We start from the raw sequence: 20,158 nt of genomic DNA, 5'->3' as shown, positions 1-20,158 counted from the left end.
CTTTCCTTTTTTTTTTTATGTGTCAGAAGCATAAAGATGGACAGGCTGGCTGATGGTGATATGCTTTGTGTATGCTATACTTCTAAATACCACAGACTACTTTGGTTGTTTTACTATGCAGTATTTCATGGAGAATGTCATGACTGATTCTGTCTCTGTTTCCTTGGTGTTATTAATGCCACAGAGGAAGTAGCACAGTGTTAACATAGGCAGCAAAATAGTTCTCTCACAGCAAACCAAGCAATAAAATAAGAGTAACGCAGCTTTCCCTCTAAACCAAACTAACAACACAAGCCAATCTGCAGTAACGACGTAAATTTACGCGAGTACTGTACTTAAATACAGTTTTTGAGTATCTGTACTTTACTTGAGTATTATTTTTGGGGGGATACTTTGACTTTCACTTCACTACATTTGAAGCATAAATATTGCACTTTTTACTCCACTACATTTCTATTGATGCTCTCATTACTTTTGCACTAGTCTAACATTACTCGTTCATTGTTTTTTATTGTAGTTGTTTTTGTAACACACACACACCTCTGTGTGTGTTCCAGGTGAGAATATGGCCACGATGTACAATCCTCATCCTACCTGGATTATTTCTCCATAGCGATCGGCTCATACTTTATACATCGTGGCCGTATTGTTACCTGAACACGCATTATCTTGTAGCCAGAGTTTGGATGTCTTCTGTGGACATCACTGACAACATCACCCACAGCTGAATACAGGTCTGTCTTTCTGCACACACACACACACACACACACACACACAGACAAAACATTAACAACGAGCAATGTCCCGGTCCTTGTGTATGTTGTTGTGTCTGAAGCGGTGGAGTGCACTTTTAATTCCACATTAATGCGACATTTACCCAGAGTTATCCTGTAACTGTTGCGTTGCCTGACAGGCTCAGACGAGGGCGACAAAAACCCACCGCACACCTTTTCCCTTTAAAGCGGAGTCGTGCACGGACACGTGACGTAACGCGGATCCTGGTGACGTTGCAGCCAAACAAAGATGGCAGGAATAGGAAGCAGCAACTACTGGGAAGGTAAGGGAGCACAATTTGACCCGATTCACACCACTTAGACTTGACAACAGCATCTAGGACGACGTTCGTGGTGTCAGCAGTCAGCCTCTAAGCGTGTGCGTCGGCATTACTGGCTAGCACCTTTATGGTATCAACACATATATCCTCACAACGGCTGGCTACAAGCTAACCGTGGCTAACGCACCGCCGTACAAATTGGCGTTATTCCTTCAGCTGTCAAATCGTTGCCGGAGCCTTAAACGGGTTATTAACTGGGTTTTAAGGCCCGAGCTTAACGAATCAAGACCGATTTCTGCGCTTTTCCCTCAGCGAATGTGCTTAACAGTGAAAATCGCTCGACTCCTTTCAGTGTTATAAGTTAGTAAGGATTGCGGTATTCGCATTAAAGTATAATGAACATACACAAAGAGGGATTGGGTTCATTTTGTTGCGATTCTTATTTTGTATACATTTAAACACCAAAAGACCAAAAGTTACCGAAACCTGGCATGGTAAATATCAAATATTTCATTATGGGAAACGTCTTGCTTTAACAAAAATAACGAACATTTCAGAGAAACAGAGTTATTCTCAAACTTTTTCGGTCGTTTTGGACAAGGGCTAAATTTCGCCCCAACAAAATGCTAATGAAATAACACGACCTCATAATTTTCAGATTTGTTGCAGTGACATCAAGTAACAGGAGTTTTTATAGCTCGACGATTCAAAACCGCCGGAAAAATATATTTGGCTGTGGTGTAGCTGGTTTAACACATCTTATATCCACCCAGGTGGTGGTATTTACTGTGTATAAATTACCACCTGTTTCACCTGCATCTTCATCATTATGCTTAATTTGGAATGTAACTAGGACTTATCAATATAGAAATGCAATAAATAAATCTATGTTTTTCAAGGGATTAGTTTAAGTATAAAGCAACATAAAGTTGTGTGTTTATTTTTCACAGTTGAGTGTAATACGTTGTCTGGGTATCTGTGTCTGTGATGCAGATCTGCGAAAGCAGGCCAGACAGCTGGAAAATGAACTTGATCTGAAGTTGGTCTCCTTCAGTAAATTGTGCACTAGCTACAGCAGCTCCAGAGATGGACGACGAGGAGACACGTAAGATCAAGTTCTCTGTCATGCCTTCAGAGTTAACAGATGTCTTGGCTAAAAGTCTGTGTGTTTTCAATCATAAATCTTCAGGAGTAGGCAAAGAATTTCCTGAGTACAATCTTACAATAAATATGATCCCAGATACAGTTGTTGCATAAGTGTGCCACCAGAGTGCCTGGATATTTGAGATAAAGCTTGCCACTAGAGGAAAGTGCTGTCCGTAGGAAGGAAGTGTCTGTGAGCAATGCATTGAGTCCAAATCCAAGAGCATTGTTTACAAGCAATAATGCCATGAGAGGAAGCAAATGAAGGTGTTGGAAAATGTTTCCCCATGGTGATCTTATTATAATTACACTATCAGCACACTTTTCTTTCTTCAGTTAATGAAAACACCACATCTGGAAAATCTTAGCTCTAGAAGGCCTGTAATTTGGATTCTTAAAAATAATGTGACTCACAGCAGTCATTTGCAGGAGAAATACTCTTTGTTTCTAAGTGCTGTTGGTTTGATAACACTCACACAGTCAGGGTACATTTCTGCTGATACATTATCACTAACTTCTTTCCATGCCATTTAATCTATGCATCTCTCTATGGAAAGAGTACTGTATTGTTCTTGGGTTAATGCCTACTTACATTGCTATGTGGATGATAAAAATAAAGCATTTTAAATTACCAAGTCTAAATAAAATTCATTTCTGTTAGAATTACTTTCATTTGCACTTAACTCTTCTGAATGATATTTTCATATAGTGTATCACCATTTAACCCAATTTTCCAACACCCAATATTTAGTTTTGTTCAGTAAGACAACTCTGAATATTGTGTTTGGGCTTTTTTTTTTTTTGTTGTTAATTTGTTTGTTTGTTTGTTTGGTTTTTTTTTTTTTTTCAAACTGAGAAGACCTGTAAAGATGTCCTTCTTAAAGAAGTTAGCACATACGACTTAAGGTCAGCTAATAGTGCTCCTTTCTTTGCTTTCACTTCTCAAGGTCAGACACAACCCCACTGCTAAACAACTCCACTCAGGACAGGATGTTTGACACCATGTCAGTGGAGATTGAACAGCTGTTGGCCAAAGTAAGTAAACTTTCATGGCCCAGTGGCCAGTGAAAGTCTACCAAATAGACCGCAATAAGAACGATAATAGACTTATGCTGAAGCAGTTGTCTTTTGTCACGCTGCAGATTCCACTTATGCATGTGGTTTGCATTGGACACATGAATGCATAAAAGTGTTTGACTCTGTTAAGAGCCAGATTCCTCAAACAACAAGAAATCAAAGCAGAAGAAGATTGTTTTTTTGAAGTGTGTTTTTAAAAGTCAGTGTCATAAATATAAGAGATGCAAGTCAAAAACAATGGCTACTTTATAATAATGTGCAGAAGGCTCAAATAAATTTGCCCATATTATGTGCTACATAATTTTGCTATTTAGCATTAAAGACATCACTGTGATGCACATCCACAAATTGTGAAACATGGGTATGTTTGATACATAGTGTTATTTTCTTTTACATATGCATTATGTTGTGTAGTGTGCACATTTATTGTTGCATCTGCTGATTTACTGTTTTCCTGACATGTTTTCTATTGCTGTGTTAATCCATTCAAATTTTTTATCTCTTTGTCAGCTGACTGCAGTGAATGACAAGATGGCAGAATACACCAATGCACCGGGAACAGCTTCTCTCAATGCCGCCCTCATGCACACACTTCAGAGACACAGAGACATATTACAGGTTTGTCTCCATATTCCTTTACTTATGTTGTGTACTTAACACTATTTTATGAAGTGTTTCATTCTCTTGCTAACTTTGGTCTTCATCAGCGCCCTCTTCATTTTGAGTTTTTGTTTTCCCCCTAGGATTATACACATGAATTTCACAAAACCAAAGGCAACTTCTTGGCCATTCGGGAGAGGGAAGACCTTTTGGGGTCTGTCAAAAAAGATATTGAGTGAGTATCCATTTCCATCAGCATGTTTCACAGTTATGTCTCTGATATATACTCTTCTCACTGTAAATGCAATTCCAATTCACAGAACTATTAATAACAAATGAAATATATTAACTGATTAAGGTACATTGAATACTTCTGTCTTTATCATTTCACTCACAATTGCTAAACTTCAAACTATATGCAAAACTAATAACATTGTCATGTGATATGTTGCTTGTGTTTAAACCTAGTGGCTGTAGAGAGATAAAACTGCCAGGCATTATTCAAAGTAGTCCTGGGTTGAGTTGAACCTTGACTACTTTGTGGCATGCGCTTAAAAAACGTTGGCCATTAAACCCTAGGGAGATTCATGGGCGCTTTGGCCTTGCATTGAGAAAGTGTGTCCTCTCCTCAGATTGGCTTAGTTGGAGTCAGTATATTGAAATGAGATAGAGGCTCCCATAGACCATGACTCTTGTTGGCTTTTTTTTTTTGTAATGGCTTATTGATCTATAAGCTGGAGGATTGAGGTGAGCACTGCATCTTCATCCATCTAACATGTTGATAGTCTGTGGCTGCCTAAAACCAGCACACATGTTCCATAGATCTCACATTTATTTTGTATCAACAAAAAAGTTTAATTTGTTATTGTTGTGGTTTTTTTTTTTTTTGTAATAGTGCATTATTCTTTATACCCCCAATAATTGTAATCTTTAAAATGAAATATTTTAAGCCTACTTGAATCAATGCACCACTAACCTGTGATTATTGCACCAAGGCAATCCAGTTTTAACTGTATATCTAGCCAGGTAGTAGCATCCCATGGGGTCAGCACTACATGCAACAGTTCACTCGATCTTCTCATTAAATCTCATTACTGAGGAGTGCCACTGACCCCACTAACAGGCTCAGTGCTGATGAATCTAATACATAACATTGAGCCAGTGTTGTTGACTTGGTGCTCAGCCTAACAATGACTAATGTGTCCCAGGGCTGCTGAGGGAACAGTCTGAGCTCCCAGGTGGGGGAATTGCAACTACTCTTAGTGTGTCCCAGAGCAATGAGACTTTGAGTCGTGCTTTACAGGAGACATTTTATTTTTCACAAATTAAAAAAAAAAACAACATATACTGAACTTTTCTTGGCTAAATGGTGGAGCACTGAGAAGATGATTGGTAGCTTTCGAAACGAGACTCTTCCCACACAGCTAAGTTGTATTTGTATTCCCCCCCCCCCCCCCCCCCCCCATTGCTGGAAACCAAAACATGAGGTCAGTTTGTTCAAATATGTGTAGGCCTTTTTTTTTTGGGGGGGGGGGGGATGCCATTGACACGTGGCTGGCCTTGTAAGTACATCTGTGCATTTTTGTCCCATTTTGACAGGTAGAGGGCAGTAGAAATCTTATGCATGGAGTAGATGTTGCCAAAATGCTGAAGACTGTCAATTTTAATGTGTATCGGGGTTGTTTTCAATCCAGAATCTAAAATACCCATACTAATTAAAATAGACACTGCACATTGTGTCATTCATGCAAGCAACTCAAAGAGTAGCAATACTCTCTCAGACACTGTACCAATATCTTGGAGAGTGTTCGCAGAATCTATCATGAAAACGCACACACACTTAAACAGTCACATTTCTAGTGTGCAGTTATGCCTTTCATAACTGCAGGAAGGAGCAGAGCTGAGCTAAGACCTAATGCTTGCTCTGCTGCTGCTTTGATTTTAAATGTCAGCAACAAAAATGACAGCTAGCCTGTGATTTACATTGGTGGCCTTTTAAAAAGTCTCTCTGGAGTGATGAAGTTGGCTGTCAGTACAGGCATCATCTGCCTTGCTGGTGGGACAACCAGCCCACGTTCAAGGCAGCCGCTGAGGAGTGTGCTGTGTGTGCACTGAATATAGTATTTCCATTCATTGGCTTTGGATGGTGCACTGGGGATGAAGTAGGCACATTTGCTCCTGGACTGCTTGCAGTTAGCTGGATGGGTGGGGTAGGATATTTGTGTGCAGACTCGTGTTACACAGTTGCCCCTTCTCTACTGCTCTTTCTCTTATTATAAAAGCAGGATGGGATTGTTAAAGGACAGAGACAGCTTGAAGTAGGCTGTTCACTAATGCTGATAGCGAGAGATGGATAAGGTAAACCAGTGGTGCAATATGTTTTCTGAGTATAACCAGTCATCCATTAGCTTCAGCTATTTTACTACCAAATTGCTCAGTAACTGAGACCACCATTTCGTTTCTCCTCTTTTATTAACCTTAGATTGTATGGCTTGTCAATATGTGGATAGAGTCAGTGGTCTCCTACATAGGTAAGGTTTACAAAATCAATACTAATCATTCTGAGCCCAACCACCTACTCTGAACCCTTTTAGTAAGGTACCCAATCACAAAATTGGTACAGATTAATGAATGCAAACAACATTTCTTTGACACTGAGACACATTGAATATAATGTGCTCTTTCATAATTCAGTGGTTCTGCTCCTGTGTTCTCCATTTTGATTTCCTACTGTTACAATCCTTCATTTGAATGGGTAGATGTTTCAATGGAGGATTAAATAGGCTGGTGAGAGAGATATACATAAAGCTTAACTCTTGTAACTGAAGGAGAGGAGAAAATCCATATCTGCCCATCTACATTGTGGTTGTTATGCAGGTGAACCTCTTGAAAATCTGCTCTACAGCCATACTGGTGTTGTGTTTACTATGTTAAGTTATCAGTAATGCAAAATACAGTAATTATTTCCTGTAGTGGCTGCTGCTGCTTTCATATTTAAAGCTTTCACTGGAAAACCACAAAAAGGCTTTTACTGGAAAGTGGGTATAGGAATTGCAGTGTTATTGGCACTAACTGCCATCTGACAAAAACTGGTCTACACAGCAGTCACACTAGTGATCACACCCCTGATCAGATGAATTATTGCAAAGAATAGTAAATAATAAGTAAGGCCACTTTAATTGTAGTGTCACGTTATTCTTAAGTCATTGTCATCACATACATTTCTTTAAATTATGAGTGTGCTTAGAGTAATGTATCTGCATAACCCTTTCAGGACATACAAGAGTGGCTCGGGGGTCAACAACAGAAGAACAGAACTGTTCCTGAAGGAGCATGAACATCTGAGAAAGTAAGGACCTTTCAATCCAGCTTTATAATTCTTTTAAGGGTATCAAAGCTAGGGTAACTGGTCTTGACATTGCTGCATATTTATTTGTACTTTAATGTCTTACAACAACACATTTTGAATTTATTACCCAAGTTTGTATATTAATGCTTCAAAAAGTTAGGCATGTTTTTCATACTGACATAGTAGGTCAAAGTATGATCTTCCAGCAACCTAATTAGCATCCCTCTATCATTGGCTGACTCTCAAGCACTGCAGAACAGCGTGAGTTCATGAAGTCTGTGAAATCTCTATGCCTGTACCGGTGTGCTGGATGCACCCTATGTGGAAATTAAAATTGAAAGTCAGCAGGGCCCATACACAGAAAAAGTAAGCATAAACTACAGATAGAGTTCCATCTGTTAATTTGGAAATAGCTGGCAAATATAAAAACAATCTGATTGAATCTCTCAGAGGCTAAATGTTTGTTTCTTGTTTTAGCTGCTATAATGAATAGTATCCCAATTATTCTCCATCCTAGACCTTTTAAGTAATTTAAAATCAGACTTGACCTGACCTACTATGCCCAATGTTTATCTCTGAATTTAACTAATGGAAATGAATTTGTAGAGGGACAATGCAGTCCAACAAAATATCTCTGCATGCAGACAGTGTGACTTTGAATTGTTCCCAGAAACTGTGTTGCCAAAGATTTAATGCTTTGTGAAAGAAGTATTGGTTCATTCATATAAATTACTTTATTCTACTCCCCTGTCTTTCACCATGTATACTTTGACTATTGAAGTCGCAACATACAAATTATGGTTGACATTATTTGTCCGGGCCAGTGGATTTTCTAATCAAATTAGACTAGAAGTAGTTACGCCAAAAAAAAAAAAAAAAATGATGGTGGCAGGATGACAAGAGTTGGATGACTTCACTCTCAATCAACTTTCCTAATTGGCTATGTACATACATTGTATGTTGAAGTTCCTCAATGGATTAGTTTGTTATTTTAAAAATATACAGTGCACATGTACATGTCTCACTACCATATTATCTTTTGTAAGGTTGGCAATTGTCAATTTGAAATTCCCAATGAAAAATTTAGGCATAACCTTGTGAAGTGTTACTTTTGACCAGTTTCTCAGATAAAATCCCCTTCCTTCATTCATTGAAACTGAGCTGGAAAAAAAACAACTGGACTTTGATGATACAAGTATTGTTCAGAGTATGAAATGAGAACAGTTGCTGCTGATAACAGATTACGCTGAACCTCCTCTGTCTTTATGCAGCCATCTGCACTCCCAGCAATGGAGCTTTTGTGCCAATCCAGCACAATTGATCAGGATATTGATAATGAAATTATCTCATTATAGCACAGCCCATATTACAGGGCTTCCCCTGACTGATGACAAAGATGGGAGGGAACAAGGCGATTGGAGATGAGGATCATGTTACGCTTGATTGATCCTATTAGAGCCATAAAACAGGAAAGAAGGCTGGAAGGGAAAAGGGATAAAATGTGTTAGTGGCTAGAGCATTGGTTTGAAGTCTCTTTTCAAGCAGAGGAAGGATACTCCATAAAGATTATAGATATGAGTTGAAATGCTCTTTATCTTTTATGCAATGACCGATGCTCTCTTTTCTAAATGCTCTTTTAAGTAAAGTATAATAAATTTAAAGGTATCTCTTTATATGATCTGCGATCCTTTTTGTACATTTTTTTTTTATTTACAACATGTTACTGAGAGCAGATGAATGAGTTGTTACTCGATCAGATTTTTTTTACCCAACTGTTCATGATATGTTACAAGTTTTGGACTCTATTGTGAACTGATCAAGATAAGGTTGGGAATATCAGACATGGAGGCCCCAGATGTTGACGTTACGATTTAATAAGGTCTAATATTTCACTGTCCCTTTGCTGACTAGCTCATCGCTGCTGACAGCCAGATCGGTGTTTGTTTTGTGATTCTCGCCTACAAATATGGCGATTGTTGATTTAGAGTGACGTAAAAGTTGCACTGAATTCTGATACGGGCTATTCAGACTGAGGTCGCATGTAAAAATCTGTATCCAATTTACAACCACAAATCCAATTTTAAAAGATAAGTTTCCATGTGCTTTTTGCCGTTCAAGCTGTTGTTAAAAAATCAGATGTGGGTGGGAAAAGAACTGATATGAACACAGCCTTATTAGGTAAGCTTGTGATTTGAAGCTGCTTTTCACCCATGGGTTTTTAACTCAGGGCATGAAGCAAAATGAAACAAACTCTACAAATCTTTCTCCAGAATAGTTTTAACATAAATAATGCAATGTCTGATGAGTACACATTTGCTTCAGCATTGCAGTGAATTATGGGCTTTCTATGAAATTTATATTGGAAAATGAACTAATCTCTTATCTGAAAAAGTCCCTGGTAGTTCATATCCAAATGACTGGCGGCCTGTGTGTGCCAGCCTGCATTAATTTTCAGCAGACCTTAGTGACACTGACATGCCAAGAATCATTTTAAGAGGCCATCTTTAATTTTAGAGAAAGATCAACCTTGTATGGATCCGCATAAGTCAGCACTACCTACATATTAGTTTTTAATTAATTTGAAATACTTCAGCAGATGGTTCTTGTAGTGTTTGTAAAGTAATCATAAATGATGCTGATCCTCTCTTGTCTGAAGCTAAGGTTTCTTTCATATGCACTATCTACCAGCTGTTTTTTTTTTTTTTTTTTTTATTCCAAATGTAAAATCTAAAATCTATTATTGTTGTAATGTAGCAGAAGGCTGAAATGTTAAAAAAATAGGAAAACAAATTGCACAGACTTGAAGACTGTCTGAATGCACTGCATCTATTTTTCCATCTCTTTCAGCCATAAAACATAGCGTTCATGAATAAACTAGAAGGAGGAAGGGGCAGGTCCATTAAAAGTTCATGCTGGGCTAGCTCTTATGGTACTGGTCACACTGATATGGACTGGATTTTTGATACAGTGAAGTGGTGGAAGTTTACACTTTCAATTGAAAATAATTTGCATGAATTTCAATTGTTTGTGCCTGCTTTTTGTGTTAATTTGCTATCTCCATGAAATGCTTTCTTCAAAACTTAATTACAAGAAGAAATCAGTTTTTAGGTTGCCCCCCCCCCTCCTTATGGCTCTGCACATTTATGTAGTGGAGGCATACAGTTATAGGAAAGCAAAAAGATTGAAGCAAATTATAATTATTAAATTGTGTCTGAATGCAAATGAATTCAACAATCATCCATTTTTCAAGGGAGCATCATCTTGGCACCGTAACACCAGGATAGTTCATAGATGATTACTAAATAATGGAAATGCTCAAAGGGTCAGTAACAATGGGTTCTGGAAATGGAAGTCCAGTGGCAGGTATTTCCCCCCCAATATCTTGGCAACAAATTTAACAAAACCACTAATAACACAAAGCCAGGTAAAAAACTGAGTGTTTCTTTTGGTGGTGAAAATGGCAAACCTTTCAAGTGGCATGTCATTATTGATTTTCAATATTGTCAATATTTATTGTTAATTCTGTCCATACCTTGATGTCAGCTCTAAGCTAAAGTTGGCTTTTGCTCTATACAGGACTGCTAGTACTTGTCAAAGATAGTTTGTAAGGGCAGAAGCTCCACTCATCTCAGGAGCAAAACCTCTACTTCCAAAAGAAATCCTTTTTTGAGTTTGCTGTTGTGATCCAGCCAAAAATCTATTTTATGTTTGCAGCTAATTTATCATGTTTTTTTTTTCAGCATTTTACAGAAACAATTTATCTGCTCCATCCTCTGTGTCCTTTTTGTCTTTTTCTCTCCCCTGCTGTTACTTTGCCTGGCCTGTTGCCCATCTTATAAAGTTTATCTGAGCTGCCAGTTCCCTGATATGCTAATGTAAGCAGTTAAGGGGAGCTCTAAGGACTCAGTAGAATATGCTGCTCTGTACTCTCTGGCTGACCAAAGCTGGCTCAGTTTTGGAATAGTTCACAACAAATTCCGAGGTTTACCTGGAAATCTAACTAAGATGGCATGTGGGGGAGTTGGGTGAGACTGTGTGCTTTCTATTGCTGTTATATTTTGTAGTGTGCTTTGAGTTTAGTTTATTTTTTTTGTTTGTTTGTTTGGGTTTTCTTTTTTTTCCCCCCCAGATCCTCCAATATGAAGTGTTCATCCTGTAGCAAAGTCATCTGCATTGGCACAGCTTATTCTCTGTTGTACAGGCCCTACCTGCTTAACTATCCCAAACTAAATTTCAAAAGAGTGCAGTAGCTCACATTGCTGACAACACCTGCTACTTGATCTAACAGTCTAATCTATTTAATCTTATTTACATTCCATAAACAGTATCTTCATTCAGGTCTCTAGACTTGTTTTCCTGCTTCTCCTGTTTTGATTGTGTCATGACAGCTACCACTTATACTATCAAAGTAGCATGTTATGTCACCATTTTGCATGTGTCTGTTTTTGTTGTTAGTGGGTAGATGGTGAGGTGAATTTCAGTTCACTTGTTAGGTGTTTCAGATTCCATACGCTCTATTGTGTTTAATTACACATGCAGTTTGTTGAAAAGTTACGTTGCTGTTAAGATCATCTCGATGTGAATTCCCATCCATAGTAAGTGGTGTTGGAAAAAAAGCATCAACACATTTCAAATCTTCTCTGAGATTTGATGTGTGACAGCAGTTTACTTAGCGCAAAGCTTTTTGAGGATTTGCAATACTGCTTTCTGCTTTTCTATGTCCATGTCCTGTCAATGACGAGAGACTGCAAAAAGAAGCACATAGGCAAGTTGGATACATTCATCACACTGGAGAGGCAATTACCTTGGAACTAATGAGCAATTTAATGAGTGCAGCAAAACATCACTGACCTGACGACACTGAAGGAACCAATCTAAAGCTGAAGCAACAGAAGTATAAACAGAACATAGGACAGGCATAAGAAGGGGGAACATTTCCCCCATCTCATCCTCATATATAAAGACTACATTAATGAATTTTTACCTCAGTGCCCAGCCGCTCTGTCTTCCTCTTCAACTCATAATATATAAAGCACTGTTGGTAGTTTAAAGGTTTCAAGTTTCTTTGTCAGTCATTTTTCTTTTAAAGAACAATGCATTCATATATATATATATATATATATATATATATATATATATATATATATATATATATATATATATATATATATATATATATATATATATATATATATATATAAAAAAAAAATTTATTAATTTTTTTTAAAGAACAATGCATACAGGGCAGCACAGGGCCTGGGGCCTTTCTGTACGGCGTCTGCATGTTCTCCCCGTACTTGCTCGGGTTTCCTCCCACAATTACCCATACTTGCAGTATAGCATTTGTGACAGATGACAAATTCAATCTGAATTTTGCACCAGTTGACCGTTTCTCAAAATCATCTGATATCTGTAAAAGTTTTAATACAACAACAAATAATATGATTTTTAGAATTGACAAATCTCAGCTTTGTATTTGTGTATGGCACTAAGATCCAAGAATAGAAGGCCCACCAGCCCACATAGTGACTCTCCTCATATAAACAGTGTGTATTATTAAACTAGGCTCCATTTTGCTGTTGTGTGTTGCAACTTTCTCACGGTGGGATTTATAAAGTTTGTTCTCTCTCTCTCTCTCTCTCTCTCTCTCTCTCTCTCTCTATATATATATATATATATATATATATATATATATATATATATATATATATATATATATATATATATATATATATTCCATAATAATCAACTTACTTGTCTTTTGAGAATATTGGGTCTCCCTAGAATTAATTATTTTTGATTAACGGACTTGTTGCCAGATTTAAAAAAAAAAAAAAAAAAAAAAAATTTAGCATGCACACATATTTGCTAACAATGCATGTGCATACCCAGGGCCTCATGTGTTTTCACCTAACTTAAATAGAAAGCAGCTGTATGGGTGCAGAGGGGTCAGCCCATTACTGTTCCATCAGCATTTGAGATTGTTATCGTGTGCAGAAATGCATTACATGCTGTTATATTTAAGTAGTTGTAGAATTTGCCAGATGTGTTAAATTGAGGATCAGGAAGAGGAGTTTGGACAGTACATCCACACACACACACACACACACACACAGCGGCTTTGTCCCAATTATTCCCCTGGTTTGAATCGGTCCTAGTTGTTTAAAAAGAGAATCAAAACTGGTGAGAAACCTTTACTATGCAGATGCCACTCAGAAACTCCACGTCCTCAGAAATGCACACAAACCTCCACTGATTGACCACCAAACCTGAGCTTTAGTTTAAAGTTAAAAGAAAGGGTTTGGGTCAAGGTTGCAGAGGGTTGTGGTTTGGTTTGAGTGTGGCGTGGATACATTGCTCTTTCTCCATTTGTTGCATATTGACAACTCAGAGCCTAACATGAATTCTATATTGAGCAATAAACATGAGAATGGGAGTTATTGAAACATTGTTGAACTATGAAATAGAACCCCTTAATTTTATTTATTTGGCTTACTTTATTTGTCAGGAACATTATTTGAATTGATTGCAATTAGTGAATAAACTGCTGAGAGAATTCCTGTTTGAGTAACCTGAGACGCAAAAACTGGCACACACAACATAAGAGGGTTGTCTGTGTGTTTGTTTCCCTTCCAGTATTCTCCGTAGGACAAAAGCAAACATTCGGCACACCCTCTTTGATAGTTAGGCAGAAGAATAAACTCCATTCTCTCTGGGGTAAAATCCTCTCAGGATCAACTTAGTCTAAGGTCATGCATGAGGACAAGAAATTACTTAGAAATTTGTTTCCTGCTGAATTTTAACATAAATTTACAAACATTTTTCACTTGCTCTTAAACAGGTACCATATTGATTTAAATAAATAAATAAACAAACTAACTAAAGTAGGCTTCTTCAACTCAACTGCTCTGTCCAAAAAACAGCCTTTAACACCTAGTCCCATTTATCAAATGTCCCTATTCAAGACAATAATAAATAATACTTTTTTCTGATGTGTGTTAAGCAAAGTATAAAACAACACAAACTAAGCAGCACTTACACAAATGTGTCACCACATCGATGTTGGTGGGAAGATTCAATGTTGTTATGCTGTGTTCTGCCAGATTGTTAGTTATTCACTGTGTGGGAGTTGATGAGCTTTACATGCCGAGGGGGAAAAAAAGACGATCTAGTCCACGACATAATTTAATTCACTTCCAGCTCACTTTCACCAAAGTGATTTATCTGAATTCTGGACCATCTAGGTCAGCACTGATCACTGCCAATTTGATCACTGGTAATAGCTAACTCCCAACTTTTAAGCTAGATGTTTACATGTTCCTCATTATCAGTAGCTTACCAATGTCTTTATTTTTCTCTCCTTTCACCGTCTATAGTTCGGACCGACTGATGGATGATACAATAAGGTAAGACCTTCTTTCTGTTGTGTCCATAATGGAACACAGAGATTTGCATGTGACAGGCTTCTTGTTCAGTCTTTTCTTGCTGCTGACCTTGAATCAAACCCCTCAGTATATCACCTCACAATGGATCTTAATGAGGTCTAGATCTGTCAAGCCTAGCAGCTCCTGCTGAGCTAGCGCTTGGGAAATGTAGAAAATGATTCTTAGTCATCATGTATCATCCTTCAGCAGCACAAATATAAACCCTGGGAGAGGAACAGAATAAACTTAAGAGAAAATGGTTTTGTGTCAATTTTTTAACTAAAGTATGAAAAAGGAAAATGTGTCTCAAAACAGTTTCTTGAACCTGTAGATAGCAATATATGCCTTTTGTTGTTTCTGTGGACACTTAATTTCAGTGAAGTGCCCCAGTTCAGTATAGGAAATGTCTTTTAAATTAAAGATATCTGTTGAATTCAGCTTGTCGTTGCCAGTCTGTCATTTAATATAATGGCTCAATGCTGAATGACAGAGCAGCTCCCCACACTTGGACAAAGCAACAAACTCAAGAAAACATGGTTAGCTATTGGATAGAAAAGCAGAGGTATCATTGATAGAGTATGTCAGCAGTCTTTATCAACGTTAGTCCAACCAGGTACTTGGAGGAATGTAAGCAATGAAATGTCCCTCTTTCATCTTATTCCAGTGCTAAATAAAAAAAATTAAATAATCTGGAGTATAAAAATAAACCATAAATGTTAACATTGCAGTTTTAAGCTGTGCAACTAAAATCAACTTTAACTGATTCCTCTTCAACAGGTTAGGGTGAGACCTTTACTCTAGTTATCTCTGATTGATCGTGCACACTTTGTGAAGGAAATCTTTGTCTTCCATCTCTGATTCTCATGAGCTGGTTAACACAGGCGTAAAGGTGTGATGAGGTTTCTGAAGTCAGCAAAATGTTTCCTCCTGACTGAGGAGAACATGATCCCCAAAACACTGATCCAGGCCAAGACTGCGGACTCCACCTGCAGTAGCTGCCATGACCTCACACACACACCCCACCTTTCACACATTCAAACTTCACACACTGCAAATTTTTTACCCAACAATATTCAAGTTCACAAATGAATACACACGCAAGGCTTGATGCTTCATCTACCAGACAAAGGAGTAAACACCCACTGTGATTTCATTTACTTTGTTTTGAGCTGTCCCCCGTGGGACTGGGAGGGGTTTGTCCCGTGTGACCAGTGCTTTCTAGTTGTCACCCTGCCGTTCACAGTGAAGTTTAAAAAAAAACAAACAAAAACATTGCATCTATTTCATGTACTTTAGAGAAATAGATTACATAGGTCACCAGAAAACTTTGATCTTATTTTTCAACTGTAAAATCACCTGCTTGTATGTGTCATTGCCCCAATTATTTCAACAAACACATCAACACAACAACAGTGTATGTTTGTCTTTTATGCTGTGTAAGAAAGGATCAGCTGATATTAGATATGGCTGATCATCTTTAGATGGAGGTGAGACCAATGTGAGAGCAAATATTCTATGATTCAAATGTTCTGTTTCTCTGTAGTGAAATGCTTCAGAGGACTCTGGAGCTGTTTTTGAGTATTGATTGTCTAACAGATGCCTCAGAGGGCAAACATAGAGCCTGAAACTTCTCCTGCCAACTGCCTGGCTGCACTTTCCTCCTCTGAGAGTTGCTGAGGCCATATTTTCAGAACAGGAGAGGTACAATATCACAGCCATTCTATACCTGCCTTCTACAAACCCAGACATGACACACACACACACACACACACACACACACACACACACACACACACACACACAAACCTGAAGGAGAATGTGATAAGATAAGAAATCTTTCACTCCAGAATCATTCCCCTTTCAAAACCCAGTTTTATTCATTATAGAGGTATACCTATCAAACCGGTGACAACCCTTGTGACTTCTTTCGACTGTGCACAAATCTTTAAATATCAAAATCAATTTTCAGCGAGTATTTTTATTTCCTCTTCTCCTTTTTCTATGAAAAACATTGAAGGAGATGTAGTTATTGGACCACAGCGGCAGAAATGGTTGCAACATAATGATTTTGATGATAAAGCATTTTCTTATTGATTGACCTGTTTGTTTTGTTTGTATTTTTCCCCTCCTAAAACATATATTTAATCGATCCTTTTGTCCTCTTTAAGAGTTTGCTCCTCTGACTCTTCAAATTCAATCATCATCTGCTGGTGGATGAAGGAATTCCAGCCATATGTTGTATGTGCTTATGACTGCAGCCCCATGTAGTCCTGCTGTTCCTTAACTCCTTTTGCTTTGTCTCTTTAGTATTGCCATGGCGACCAAGGAGAACATGACCTCCCAAAGGGGCATGCTAAAATCCATACAGAGCAGGGTTAACACACTGGCCAGTATCCTTTTTATGTATGTGTATGGTTGTGTGCTGGGAACCAGACGGAACAAAACCCACATTGAAATGTTGCTGATATAAATCAATGCTTGCTTGCACATGGGTTTTCTAGAATGAAATTATTCATTGGGATGTACCAGCAGGCAGCAGTCAAATCAAAAAGTTCCCTATCATGTCACTTAATAAAGGACCTTTGTTTGATGGATTTAGATATCAAAACCATTTCTGTTATTTTATTTCTGATTACATAAACCATCAGGAATTTTTATTTTTCATTTCCCTAACTTGACTAACCCAGATCGTTTCCCCACTATTAACAATCTCATCCAGCGAATCAACCTGCGGAAGAGACGGGACTCTCTCATCCTTGGCACAGTGATTGGCGTCTGCACCATTCTCCTCCTCCTCTACGCTTTTCACTGAAAGTCAGGTCTGGTGAAATCTCTGAACGAGTAGGACTGATCAGTTCTTTGTAGTGTGGGAACCCCAGGAGACTGAAGTCAGTTGTAGGAGGAGTCTGGTGGTCCCTGAAAAGAAAGACTTTGAGTTGGCCCAGATCTGGGACAGGAACAAATTTGGCCAACATGAACTACTGAGCTTGTATCTAACAGTGGGACAGATGGAGGGCTGATAGCTGGGTGAAATTCTGCCAACAAGGAAATGGAGACCAAAAGAACGGAATACTAGATTTTAAAAAATGATATTGATAACTGACTAAAAGACAAACTTAATGCCATTGGAAGAATGAAGACTGTGTGATGCATAGTTCTTTTTCACAGATGGACGGTTTTTTAGTTGATTGATTCTTTTTAACGGATGGTGTTGGATGAATAGTCGATTGTGGGCTGTAAAATGTGAATTAATAAATTATTCATATCAGTATGTGCAACAAATGTGTGTGACACTTAGATGCTAAATCATTTCAATCATTTTCTTTTTCAAAATTGGAGCTATGGAGCTCCATTTATTTAAAAAAAAAAAAAAAAAATCTTAAGATGCTTTTTGGTCTTTTTAGTCTGCTTAAGGGACTTGACGGTTAGAAATGGGGAGTGGCATGAAACAAATAAGGTCCTTCTCCATATTTGAATCATACAGTGTTGTGGTTCAAAGTCAGCCCCTCAAACTTGTATATCAATAAGGTGACTCACTCTATTCCCCCTTTTCTAAAATGCAGCTAACTGACAATTTTGAATGTATTACACAAGGTTTGAGAAAGTTCAGAGAGATTTTCAGTTATAAAAAAAAATAAAATAATTATATTGCCAACAATTGATTGATTAATCAAAAAAAAATCAACTGATAAAAGAACTATGAAAACAAAATGGTCGCTGCTATTTCCGTTCATACCAGATTTTCCAACTTTCTAGTCTTGTGTAGTCTTGAAAAATCAATTTCAATTTATTGAATGAGAGTTTCGTAGTGAGCCTCTGAAGGCCGTAGTCTCTGAATAGCAGTGAAAGAAAATGACACCTGACACTGCTTTGGTGATGCACACCTGGCATCGACCTCTTTTTGATACCAGTCAGCCTGAAAAACACAGTGACATATACAGTTGAAGCTGAGGACTAAAGCATTCAGCCAACAAAGGAGTGATTGCAGATGGGCTTACAGCAGTTACATTAAAGTCTTACTTTGTTGGTGAGCTAGCTACGGGATTGTGAAAGCAAGGCAGCTGTGTGAGAACCATCACTGTGCGTTTGTCTCACAGCTTCTGGATACTGCTTGAGTGGAATCCAAATAATACGGTCTCACTTCAATGGGCTGAAGAGGATAAATTTGGTTTCTTGTCCTCATTCTCTGTTTGATGCCTTGTTCAGAAAGGAAAAACTAAATGTATTGAAGGCTTGGCACCTTTGTTTAAAATGTTCATGTTTTTTTTTTTTTGTTTTTTTTTTAAGTGAATAGTCTGTTCTCTATTTTTTCCCAGCAACTGGACAGCCACTGTCATCTTGCCCTAAATATCTTACTTCTTTTAGGAGGAAAAGCACGTGCTTTAGTCTAAATTCAGTTCAGACATGTACAGACCGTCAGACAGAGCAGAGTTGCTGATGCATTCAGCTCTTGAATACTGCAGCCACTCAAACTGAAAGCTGCCCAAGTGGAACTAAGCACCTCTCACTTTGACAAGCTGCGCTACAGTAACTACCGACAAGCAGAGTCTGTTTCTTCAGAGCACCTGAAGTGTCTGACCGAAGTGTGGTCCTCTGTGTCTGTGTAGAAAAGCAGATTGCTATTCATGGCCCCTGTCAATTCCCACAAAAAATATTAATTGATCATTTCAAATTTAAGCAAAGCAATTGGTCTTATAAAAAGTGTTCACCAGTTGTGGAAATACATTTCATAGATCTCGTTGGAAGTCAAGGTCTTCTGTAAAAGCACACCAGAGTGCAATCGAGTACAACAGTACATCAGACTGTAGCCTTGATTGGGTCTCAATGCTACATTCATAAACGTATTTTTCTCTGTCCCATTGTACAGAAGTAAATAAGTTGAGTTAAATAACGTAGGCCTTTTATTTTACTTGATATAAATACATCGAGTTTATCAAATCTAAATAAATTAATCTGCATCCCTTCTTATTCATACAGTAGATAGCTAATTCACCATTGGATTGCAGACTGAAATAGCGATAAGATGAAGCCTCTTGGATGCATAAAAAAATGTAATTAAAAGCTGTCCATTACTGTGTTTTATGACCAAATACCTGTAGGATTAATTACACTCCCATGATGCTCAGCTACTCTATTCTGTGTATTTAATGCAGATTTGCAAACATTAAACGCAGCCTTTAAAAGCTGCTAACAAAACTGTACTCCTCCAAAATTGGTTCTGCCTCTTCTTGGCTGTCAATATGTAACTCCTCGTTAACTGTCATCAAAAGTCAACACTTGGACCATGCATGGTAACATTTATTCCAAACATGCAAAATGTACATCACAGAGATGAAAACTGACACATACAATATACTGCCAAAGAAAAACAGTCATACATAGAAATGAAGTTAAGTTTGGCGCTGATCTGCTGACAAAGTGTCGCTTCTGAGCTGGACAACTGACTCGTAGTCACCAGCTTCAAACGTGGAACATTTGGATGTTAGACAATAACACTAGCGCAGTAGTTCA

General features: G+C 38.0%; 1 protein-coding gene across 3 annotated transcripts; it reads left to right on the top strand.

Annotated features, from left to right (window-relative positions):
- Nucleotides 1-1,005: 1,005 nt before the first annotated feature.
- On the top strand, nucleotides 1,006-18,883 carry gosr1 (golgi SNAP receptor complex member 1). Of its 3 annotated transcripts, none has more exons than XM_029518179.1 (9): nucleotides 1,006-1,057; nucleotides 2,048-2,156; nucleotides 3,139-3,232; nucleotides 3,785-3,892; nucleotides 4,018-4,109; nucleotides 7,149-7,223; nucleotides 14,600-14,629; nucleotides 16,955-17,037; nucleotides 17,335-18,883. In XM_029518179.1, the coding sequence occupies exons 1-9, from the start codon at nucleotides 1,024-1,026 to the stop codon at nucleotides 17,457-17,459; spliced, it is 750 nt and encodes a 249-aa protein (XP_029374039.1). In that variant the 5' UTR covers nucleotides 1,006-1,023; the 3' UTR covers nucleotides 17,460-18,883. The 3 variants fall into 3 exon arrangements, with proteins under 3 accessions (XP_029374039.1, XP_029374038.1, XP_029374037.1); XM_029518178.1 differs by having other exon boundaries at nucleotides 2,048-2,159; nucleotides 3,145-3,232; XM_029518177.1 differs by having other exon boundaries at nucleotides 1,024-1,093; nucleotides 2,045-2,159; nucleotides 3,145-3,232.
- Nucleotides 18,884-20,158: the final 1,275 nt, after the last annotated feature.

This window comes from Echeneis naucrates, chromosome 13 (assembly GCF_900963305.1).
Source record: "Echeneis naucrates chromosome 13, fEcheNa1.1, whole genome shotgun sequence".
NCBI classification, from domain to species: domain Eukaryota; kingdom Metazoa; phylum Chordata; class Actinopteri; order Carangiformes; family Echeneidae; genus Echeneis; species Echeneis naucrates.
This window is presented reverse-complemented; position numbering and strand designations above follow the sequence as displayed.

Bases quoted from the DNA above. Each gene is read 5' to 3' on its own strand.
- gosr1 (XM_029518177.1), top strand. From the start codon at position 1,024: ATGGCAGGAATAGGAAGCAGCAACTACTGGGAAGGTAAGGGAGCACAA. The intron at 3,233-3,784 runs GTAAGTAAACTT...TCTCTTTGTCAG, and splicing joins TTGAACAGCTGTTGGCCAAA to CTGACTGCAGTGAATGACAA. The intron at 3,893-4,017 runs GTTTGTCTCCAT...TTTTCCCCCTAG, and splicing joins GACACAGAGACATATTACAG to GATTATACACATGAATTTCA.